Source organism: Ursus maritimus (assembly GCF_017311325.1).
Source record: "Ursus maritimus isolate PB19 chromosome X unlocalized genomic scaffold, ASM1731132v1 scaffold_X1, whole genome shotgun sequence".
Classification (NCBI taxonomy): domain Eukaryota; kingdom Metazoa; phylum Chordata; class Mammalia; order Carnivora; family Ursidae; genus Ursus; species Ursus maritimus.
Window position 1 is genome coordinate 113,162,351 of NW_024423319.1, and position 10,452 is coordinate 113,172,802.

General features: G+C 47.2%; 1 protein-coding gene across 3 annotated transcripts in view; it reads left to right on the forward strand.

The window, feature by feature from the left end:
* The window catches only part of PIR (pirin), a 108,824-nt gene that overhangs the window by 32,148 nt on the left and 66,224 nt on the right, over window positions 1–10,452 (forward strand). For all 3 annotated transcript variants that reach the window (XM_008696391.2, XM_008696392.2, XM_008696393.2), the window contains 2 exons: window positions 1,255–1,338; window positions 4,499–4,705. In XM_008696391.2, the coding sequence (XP_008694613.1) occupies window positions 1,255–1,338; window positions 4,499–4,705 (291 nt within the window). The remainder of the gene's footprint in view (window positions 1–1,254; window positions 1,339–4,498; window positions 4,706–10,452) is intronic.

Here is a 10,452-nt window from a genome sequence, read left to right on the forward strand (position 1 = left end):
TGCTGGGATAAAGGTTGCTGCCGAGACCATTCTGTACACAGTGCACCTCAGTGTCGTTGTTTGGCAGGATGACACATGAAGGGTCCTCATGTCAGCCAGCCCTGATTTCTGCTGTCCTAAGCGCTCTATATAAGTCTTTGGTTTCAGGAACTGGCATCCAATAAAGTTGGCTCACGAAGGGGGGTTATTATAAGGCTGTCATATAAGATTTCAACAGCTTGACAGCAGGCGGGGCTTTAATTGCCCTTCGTTTGGGGTATGAGGAGGCAGAGTAAATGATGACCTATTTTCCCGGCATGAATTCTGAGCCAGTTGAGAAGATGTAAGAGTAGAAAGATGGCGGACACAAAAAAATACCTTATTTCTGACAAAGCTGATATTGGAGAATGTGGCTTCTATCTGCATGCAGTTGAGCTTCCAAATACCATATGTTGGCGAAAATTAGGCAGACTTTATCAGCTCTCACTGGCTGTGACGGACCTGTGAAGGCCACTGCCATGGGGGCCGGCCCCTCCCAGAGGGACTTGCTCTCCGTGGGCAGGCTGATTACCTAAAAGGAAGGGGAGAACCAGGGGTTTGTCACTTGAAATGTGGCTGGTGCAACTGAGGAGCTGAATTTTTAATTTTGTTCCACTCTAATTAAATTTAAATAACTACACGTAGCTAATGGCTTCTCTGTCTGACAACACAGAATTTCTTTCCATTCTTAGATTTAGTATGGCCATGCCCCTGGAAAAGTTGACTTTAATTTATATGAATTCATTTGACGTTTCGCTTGTGTTTATCGAGCAGCTACCTGAGTCTGTATGCCTGGTGTTGGAAACACATTGTCTTTGGATTTCTCAAATCAGCTTCTAGGGGAAGGTGTGGAGACCTGAAATCTATTGTCCCACCTGCCTGGCTGAACATGGCCTTGGTAACACAGCCCTGCTATTTCAAAGGGGGATGCCTCTTTCATTCTGAGCTCTAGGACCCATCATGGTGGGCTGAGGGGACAAGAGGGGGCTTCTGTCAGCTGGCTGTGAACTCTGGCATGCTCAGGGCTGCATCTACATGGAAGAAGGGGCTCCTATTTGGAATTCTCTCAGAGACATTGTATGGGCTCGTATGGTCCTTTCACTGGAGATTCATTCCCTCAGCTTGCACTACTGTCTTGGTCACTCCAGACACTTTCCTCAGCACATTTTCTGCAGAAGTGAACTGTTCTTCATAGCTGCCGAACACCTACTTTTTCTTCTGCTTGTTTTGTCAAAGGTATCTTACCTCCTGGAGGGTGGCAGCATGGCCCATGAAGACTTCTGTGGACACGTTGGTCAGATGAACCCAGGAGACCTGCAGGTATGGCCAACAGCAAACAATTGTTGATGGTTTAATGGCCTCTGGGTGTGCATGCTTGCTCTCACCCAGTTCCAGTACATTCACGCTTTGCTCCCTCTCTCTCAAACTTTTGACCTCTTCCATTCTGTGGATCCTCCCACTCAGCCTAGAAAACTGCACGGGTTTCTTACATTCTCTCAAGATTTCCTTGACCCCCTCAATCACTTTTTAGTTCCCAACGAGTCTTTCTCTTACATTTCTCAAAAGCATAATCAAGGATGATTGTCTTAACTTCCTCATCTTCCATTTCATCCTTCACTCACAGAAATCAGGGTGGCCTCTCTCAACATCCACCCAAATGGCTACGGAGGCTCTTCAGGCAGTGGTCACTCAGGATGTCCCCATTGCCAAATTCAGTGTACCAGTTTCAGTCCTCATCTTTCTAGGCCTTCCTGCTGCATCTGTGACAATTCACTCTTTTTTAAAAAAGATTTTATTTATTTATTTGAGAGAAAGAGAGAGAGAGAGTGAGGACAGGGGGAGGGGCAGAGAGAGAATCCCAAACAGACTCCAAGCTGAGCACGGAGCCTGATGCAGGGCTCGATCCCAGGACCCTGAGATTCACCACCTGAGGTGAAACCAAGAGTTGGACGCTTAACCCACTAAGCCACCCAGGTGCCCTGTGACAATTTACTCTGTCTTTCAACTTGTTTGCAAGGGGTAGGTGTTGTCATTTAAGACCATGATCCAAATCTTGCCACCATCCTTGGCTTGTTTGAGACATGTTAGAATTAGAATCCCCAGGAACTCTTGGGTATTTTTTTGCTGGGTTTGTAAGTCTGAACTCTATGTCAAGAACTTTCTGGGATTATTTACATATTGTGTGGAATTTTAACTGCAGATATTTGAATTATGTTTCAGTGAACATGAAACTGAAAGCATTTTCATATGCATAATCTCTCTAAAGTAAGTATTCTTTCTACCTCATTTTTAAAAAGAGAGAATGGGGGTGCTTGGGTGGCTCAGTTGGTTAAGCATCTGCCTTCATCTCAGGTCATGATCCCGGGGTCCTGGGATCGAGCCCCACATCGGGCTCCCTGCTCAGTGGCGAGTCTTCTTCTCTCTCTTCCTTTCCCTCTGTGATCTCTCTTGCTCTCTCTCAAATAAATAAATAAAATCTTCAAAAAAATAAATAAAATGACATGAGAGAATGGGGATTTAAAGATGTAAGAAAAGATGTCCATGCTCTCAGAGCTAGTAAATAGCGAGGTTGAAAAGAGAAATCGGTTCTCCTCCTCTGAATCCAAAGGGTGGGCTGAACGTATTAAAGTTCCTGCCAAACTAGGTTGTATCTAAAAAAGGATAAGCAAGGTATGAAAAGTAGATTGACACTATGGAGAGAGAAACTATGAACAAAACAGGAAAACAAACGGGAGGCCAAGTGTTTGAGGAGCCCCAGGAGCTGCCATCAGATGGGAGAAGCTCTGCGTGGGGGGTGTTGAGACCTCCTCCATGTTGTGTTAGAGCTGGGGTAAGCGCATGTTTTCTGTAAGAAGTGGATAGCACGTATTTTAGGCTTCGTGAGTCATACGGTCCCATATGTGGCAACCACTCTGCCCTGACTTCACAGCATGTGAGCAGACAGCGTGTCACTGAATGGGCATGTCTGTGTGTAAAACTTACGTACAAAATCAAGTGGCAGGCTGGCTTTGGCCCCGGGCTGTTGTTTGCAGACCCCCATACTAGGATGTGTCATCATCTGATCAAATGGTAGATGGAAATCTATTTAGATTTAGTGACATAAAGAAAACTCTAGACTGTGTAGTGGCCTTCCTTCAGATCTGGGAATGGATATCGCTCATTCTGGTCTCAGAGTCTTTTCACCTGCTGTTCCCTTTGTATGGACTCCCTTCCGAATCTCGCCCTTCCCCAGGTCACTTCTTCCTCCTTGTCTGGGTCTCAGCCTGAAGGTTCTGCCCTCAGGTAAGCTGACTGGAACAGGCAGGCCATTTCATGCGCTGTCACAGAAGCCCGTGGTGCCCCCATCCGGCTGTGCTGGGGATTCGACACCCCCAGCGGAAGTCTTGTCAAAAAGGGATGGGAGTTGGTGGGTAAAGCCCCTAGCTTCCACTCCTCTCCACGCACCCATCTTCAGGGCTCCCAGTGGGACTGAGCCCTGGGGGACAACAGATGGCACCTGCTTGTTCCCACCCCTTTCTGGCTTGCTCCCTTGCCGAGCTTGCTTTCTGCTTCACTTGTGCTTTCTGCAGCACTTCCCAAATAAATACTTGCCCTTCACTCCTAGTCTTAGGATTTCTGTGGCAGAACCCAAGCTCGGCCAGGCAGGAAACCTGTCTGCTACATTCCATCCCTTCATCGTTCAATCCCAAGGTTAGTGTCTGGGGCTGGCCCCGGACAGCGCTCGATAAAGAAATACATGCTTGAAGGATCTGCACAACGGTGGAAGCAATTACTGCTTCTCCAGGTAGCGAGGGCTCCCTTAGCGGGACCAGGCAAGCAGAGACAAGCCACCTGCGCTCGTGCAGCGGATGCGGGGCCTCCGCGTGTATCTGTGGGCCGCCGCCCGTGGCCTCCAGCTGCTGCCAATAGGGCCGCAGGCTCTCAGCTGCATCCCATCCTAGGCCCCGCCCTCTGAAGCGGGAGCGGCGTCTCCCAGGGTTGTGCTCCCCACTGGGGCGTGGCCCCCAGTTAATGATGTGCCCACGTGGGCATAGAAGAGCTCGGCTACCTCGTCTCAATTTGGGACCATTCTGAAGGTTCCTTCAACGCTAGAGCTCCGTGTTGGACCGGCCGGGGCGGCCGCTGTAACCGCACTGCTGCTTGGCTTCTCCCCCAGCCCAGTCCCCGGCATACGATCCGCCTGCAGCTCCCCATCGCAGAGCCCAATCTAAGACTCGGACGCCACAGAGAAGATACTTCCATTTGTGTGAATTGCAGGTCTGATGCTTTGAATTCAAGTGAGGAAGCTTGCAGAGCTTCTGGAACCCTGGAAATGGCTTCAGCACTTTTCATTGTTGCTTTGTTGTTCCTCACGATGCCCGGGGACCCTGAAAGCAGCACTTGTAAGGGGTCTGGCTTAGTCCCCGTGACCTCACTGTCCCACCTGCAGACTTGTTAGAGGCTGGGTTACATTTCCTTCTTGTTGGTCTGCTCTTGGCAGTGGATGACCGCAGGCCGGGGCATTCTGCACGCCGAGATGCCTTGCTCAGAAGAGCCAGCCCATGGCCTCCAACTGTGGGTTAATTTGCGAAGCTCAGAGAAGATGGTGGAGCCTCAGTACCAGGAGCTGAAGAGTGAAGAAATCCCCAAACCCAGTAAGGACGGTGTGACGGTTGCTGTCATTTCTGGAGAAGCGCTGGGAGTAAAGGTGAGCCGCGCTGTTAGGTGTTTGTGAAAGCCGACGGGTGCGGTCACGCGAGGCTGGCCCCACCGGGGTCTCGCTGGGTGGATCACGGTGCGCCTCCCACGGGGTGGACTTGAGTTAGAGGGGTCAGAAGACGTGGAACCTAAGGGAACGCAGACCTTTTTTGCTACATACAAACCCACAGAGTTAGGGAAATTTCAAGAAAGCAAGCTCATATAAAAAATGTGGTCAAAAAGCAATTTTCAAGGTCTAAGCACGTGTGTGAGTTATGGCCTCTCACTTATTGTACGGTTTTATAGCTCCTTGGTACTGCACGTTTGTGACCTTTGAGAGACAAGCACCCAAACCAACTCCACTCCCTGAAGATTCATTTACATCATTCAGGCGCAGCTGAGTAAGGAAAGCCCATGACTACATCATAGGAAGTTGTTTTAAGATTAACTTGAATGTTTATTTAACCCACACATGCCGCGCCCTGTACATTCTTCTCCACTGAAACTTTATAATGTTTAGGATTAGGGTCCCACCTTTATAACCAAATCAGGCCAATCGAGGCTAAAGATTATGGACACATTTGCGGTAGGAAAAGGATGTGGCTCAAGTCCTGTGTTCGTTAGCTGCATATCACACCTGCCACTGGGTTGGCCACATGATTCGTGCTAATGGCCAGCTGGGTAGTGAGCCAGGTCGCGTGGTCTCTTAGGTGGCATTTCCCAGAGGTAGTCCCTGAGCTGGGAATTCCTGTGCGGGTGATTGTAAAGGAAGTGCCCCTAGAGAACAGCAGAAGGAACCAGGACAGGGAAGGGAGGGGAGCCAAGCGAGGGTGACCTCTCAGGCCAAGTCCCAAAGAGGACAGGGACTCGGAAAGGTTCAGACTGCCTGCAGGTTGTCCTGACCCACCCCGGGCAAGGGAGCTGGGCTTTCATGTTCTCTTCCTCGAAGTCATTACCTAATGGCCATTAAGGTTGGGCTGGGGGCACGGAAATGGTTAAAAGTGTTCCTCGGGGATCTGGAGGGGCCCTGACATCCAGTTCCACAAATGCCACCTGGAGTGGAGAGCATCCACACACTGGGAACCACTCTGCCATTCTCCCTGTGGGCGGTCAGCACGTAAAACTATTTTTTAAACACTAATTTATGTACATTTAAATGTTGCTTATATGCACCCACAGGGATAATGGCTTGGCAGTGGCTACTCGCCAGCCACTCAGTGGTATGCATATCATGGTTAACAGGTTGGTCAGGATTCTTGGCCGGGTCTTACCGGTGTTTATTTATACGTCCTGCACTCTAACCTCAGTTCTTTACCTATACCAGGCCTAGGTAGATGGTGGAGGTCAAGAGATTTTCCCCTTTACTCCAACCAGAGCACAAGGCTTTGCCCAGTCATGGATATTGGAATGGTCCTTAAGATTTCATTTAGGAAAAGAGCTGTCTGCAGCTAAAAAGTGAAATGAGACCACGGATTTAACAGATAAGCAAAGCCAGCATTATCACGAACCCTTAGAGTTCACAACTGCTTCTCATTTATAGAAAACACGATGCAATTTTAATGTTGGAGCTGGTTCCAGTTACAGGCAGAAAGACATTTTCAAGTACTTCCAAGCAGCAGACCGCATGGTCTTGCGATCACAACCAAGAATGAGAGACCAGAGGTCAGGTTTTAACTTGGTGAAACAATGTCTTAGTGGCTGCCGGCCTCTCTTTTTTTCTGTCAAGTACAATCTCTGAGATGAAGTACATTCTCCTAACTACATGATCAGGCTTTATTATGAGAGCATTTTAATAAGGGACTCCTGGAACCCTGGGCAGCGTTGCTTTGACTTTTGAGAGGTCCTGTGGTGCTCTGGTTACCAGCATGGCCCCTGGAGACAGCCAGCCTGGATTAGAATCCCCATCTCGAATTAGCTGTGTGGCCTTGGGCAAGCCACTTAACCTCTCTGTGCTTCACTGTATCCATCCGTAACAGGGTTGCTGTGAGGATTAAGTGAGTTTTCGGTATTTATCAAAACAGCACCAGACACACTGTAAGCACCACGTAAGCGGTAGCTGTTACTACTATTATTTTGGCTAGTTCATGTTCACTTGGGTGGGAGCTGGGCTGAGATTTCTGTTTGCTGTCTGTGCTAAAGGGACTGGGGGGATTCGGGAAAGGCATTTAACCTGCTCGGAAGAAAAGACACCAGCAGGAGTCATTGTAAAGATGGGGGATTGGCCATTTCTTTCCAGGTCTCATAAGAAACATGGTTTTTGTTTTGTTTTGTTTACATCTGAAGGCTTAATATCTGCTCACCAAGGAGTGACTGAGACTTAAAAGCCTAGACATACCTTAAATCAAACTGTAGATTGTTTTGTGTCAGAAGCTGATTTTAAGTTCAATTACAAGGCGAGCCTGGGAAGATACCTTTCAAGAGATAGACGTGCTTCTAGCCAATATGGAGTCAACAACGGCTCCTCTCCTACAACTAAAATATCTAGAAAATGGAGTTAGTGACCATCCCAGCACTTCTCCAGCTTTATTCATGTGGATTACCTGGGGGAGGGAGGAGGCTTGTTAAAATGCTGACTGACTCGGAAGATTGGGTGAGGCCTGCACCTGCGTTTACTTTTTTTAAGTAGGCTCTTCGCTGGGCAGGGCTCGAACTCATGACCCTGAGATCAAGCCCTGAGCTGAGATCAAGAGTCTGACACTTAACTGACTGAGCCACCCAAGTGGCCTGCGAGACTCTATTTTTTTTTTTTAAGATTTTATTTATTTGAGAGCAGGAGCAGGGGGAGGGGGAGGTGGCGCAGAGGCAGAGGGAGAAGCAGGCTCCCTGCTGAGCGAGGAGCCCGAGGAGGCGAGGCTCGATCCCTGGACCCTGAGATCAGGACCTGAGCCGAAGTCAGCCGCTTAACCTACTGAGCCACCCAGGCGCCCAGCGAGTCTGTATTTTTACCCAGCTCCCAGATGATGCCAGTGCTGTGGTCCAGGGACCACTGTTTGTCATAAGTGTAATGACTGTGGGATCCGAGACCCAGGGATTGACGGGTTGTGAGGAACAGGTTGATTACGTGCCTAGAGAAGGTATTGAGGTTCAGCTCTGTGGCTTTTGGCAAATCTTACTTAACCTTTCTAGATTAGTTTCGACATCCATAAAAAAGGTGAGGGGTTTTGTGTAAGGTGTTAAAAGCTTTTGCAAGCAGCATAACAGTCCTTTTTTTAGTCTGAAAGGTAGATGTGACCCTAGTCCCAGGTTGTATATGACTGAGCCCTTGGGAAGCCACAGCCAATTTTGAGCAAAATTCTGCCAGAACATCACGAACTCAAGTGAAGGCTGAAAGGAGGGAAGGATAAAAATGGGATACTTTGCATAGTTTCTGTCACTTCTGGAAGGTCAAAATCACATGTTTATTTCATGACAGTATGAAATTCTCCAAAGCCCATTCCATCCTTATCAGGCAGCCAATCAGCCATGTTTCTTGCCAGTTCTCTCTGGAATATAAGTTTTCCAACAAATGCCTCTACTTGCCTCCTGCTGTTTTAAATTCCGCTGTGTCAGAAGCAAACCTTAAGGAGGCCTCAATCCCGCTGGACTCAGAAAAAGACAATCTGGAGCCAGGCTGCCTGGGTTCAAGGCCAGATCCACCACTGGGTAACTTTAGAGAGGTCACTTAAGCTTGCTGGGCCCAAGTGTTCCCATCTGTAAAATGGGTCGAGAGGATTAAATTGGTTAATATGTGTAAAGAACTTAGAGCTTATTCTGCACCAGATATTGTTCTAAGTGGCTGCTGCTTTTACTTTGCAAAAGCTTTGTACAGAGTTCATGTAGCCTGTAGACATAACAGAAAGGGTCTTCCTTCTGATGGACAGATTGTATACTCACGTGTTGGGTGATAATCAACGTTTTCAAAATTCACTTGCCAAAAAGAGTTGGCCAGGCATCTCCCGTCGTTTGCTCAGATCTCACCACTGTGCCCCAACACCTGAAACAGTGCCTGATACATACCAGACAATTCATGAACATTTCCTAGGTGCGTAAGTGAAAATTACAATGTAAATGAATGCTGGAGTAGGAGAAACGGGTGAAGTGGTAAGAAGGTAGACAATCTAGGGGTTAAGAATGACTGCAATAAGCTTAATATGAGCTAACTAAAAAGTTGAGAGAACAGTAAAATTAGCTAAATTACATTTTGAAACTACTTAAGGGATTACGAAGTAGGGAAATTAAAAAAAATTTTGTTTACTTTAAATGTGAATACCAGGCTGTTTTGCAAGACCCACGTTGTTCCCTGCGGTTTCTTTTCTTTTTTTTTTTTAATGTTTTTTTATTATATTATGTTAGTCACCATACAGTACATCCCTGGTTTCTGATGTAAAGTTCGATGATTCATTAGTTGCTTATAACACCCAGTGCACCATGCAATACGTGCCCTCCTTACTACCCATCACCGGTCTATCCCATTCCCCCACCCCCTCCCCTCTGAAGCCCTCAGTTTGTTTCTCAGAGTCCATAGTCTCTCATGCTTCATTCCCCTTCTGATTACCGCCCCTTCTTTATCTCTTTCTTCCCCTACCGATCTTCCTAGTTCTTATGTTCCATAGATGAGAGAAATCATATGATAATTGTCTTCTCTGCTTGACTTATTTCACTTAGCATTATCTCCTCCAGTGCCGCCCATGTTGCAGCAAATGTTGAGAAATCGTTCTTTTTGATAGCTGAGTAATATTCCATTGTATATACGGACCACATCTTCTTAATCCATTCATCTGTTGAAGGGCATCTCGGCTCCTTCCACAATTTAGCTATTGTGGACAATGCTGCTATGAACATTGGGGTGCATATGGCCCTTCTCTTCACTATGTCTGTATCTTTGGGGTAAATACTTCCCAGCTTTGAGTGCGTCCCTGTTGGGTATCGCCCCCCTTCCTGGCTCCGGTTTCACTCCGACAGGCACTGGACCACCCTGTGTCCCTTGGGCATGTGTTCCGCCAAAAAGCAACCCACCCCTAATCAGCCTGCGCTGCCTGTGGGTGGGCACGTGGTTTAGAACCAAGTCTGATTGTTACTCCGAGGCAGCTGATGGGAGTTTTCAGGCTGTGTAGCAGGCCTTTGGTGCGCACACATGCTTCTTCCTGTACCAGAACTAGAAAGAGCCGCCCACCACATTTTCCAGCCTTTGTTTGCAGCCAGGAAACTGTAAGGGCAGAATGTCATTTGAGACACTTTATCACCAGGATACAGTTTTGTCAGCGTTCCTTCTACCTTATTTGGATTAAATATATATATTAATTTATATATCATATAAATAAGTTATATAAGCATAAATTAATATATATGATATATAAATATACATAGTTCGTGTGGCTTTCAGGGAAGTACTTTGATAGCACATCCAAATAGGAGTGGGGTTTTGGCGATCCTAATACATTAGGACAGTACACTTAGGACATTTTTGCCTTGTACCTATTTCTCTATTTCTGGGATAATATGAACTCTGTGATTGTATCTTGCACATTTTAAGTGGATCTTGCGGACTCTACAGTTGATCCCCCACTTCTCCGCTCCCCCTGCTTCTCTGCCTTTTGGAGTTTGCTTCCGTTCACTTTGTGCTATGGGGAGAGCTGGCCCCTCCACGGGAGGCCTCTCTTTCCTTCTCGGGCTCAGAAGAACAGCTTCTCAAAGTAGCATTTTAAAACTATTAAATCATGAAAACAGGTAGTGCGGGCACACTTTTTTTTTTTTGCCTTTTTTTTTTTTTTTTTTTTT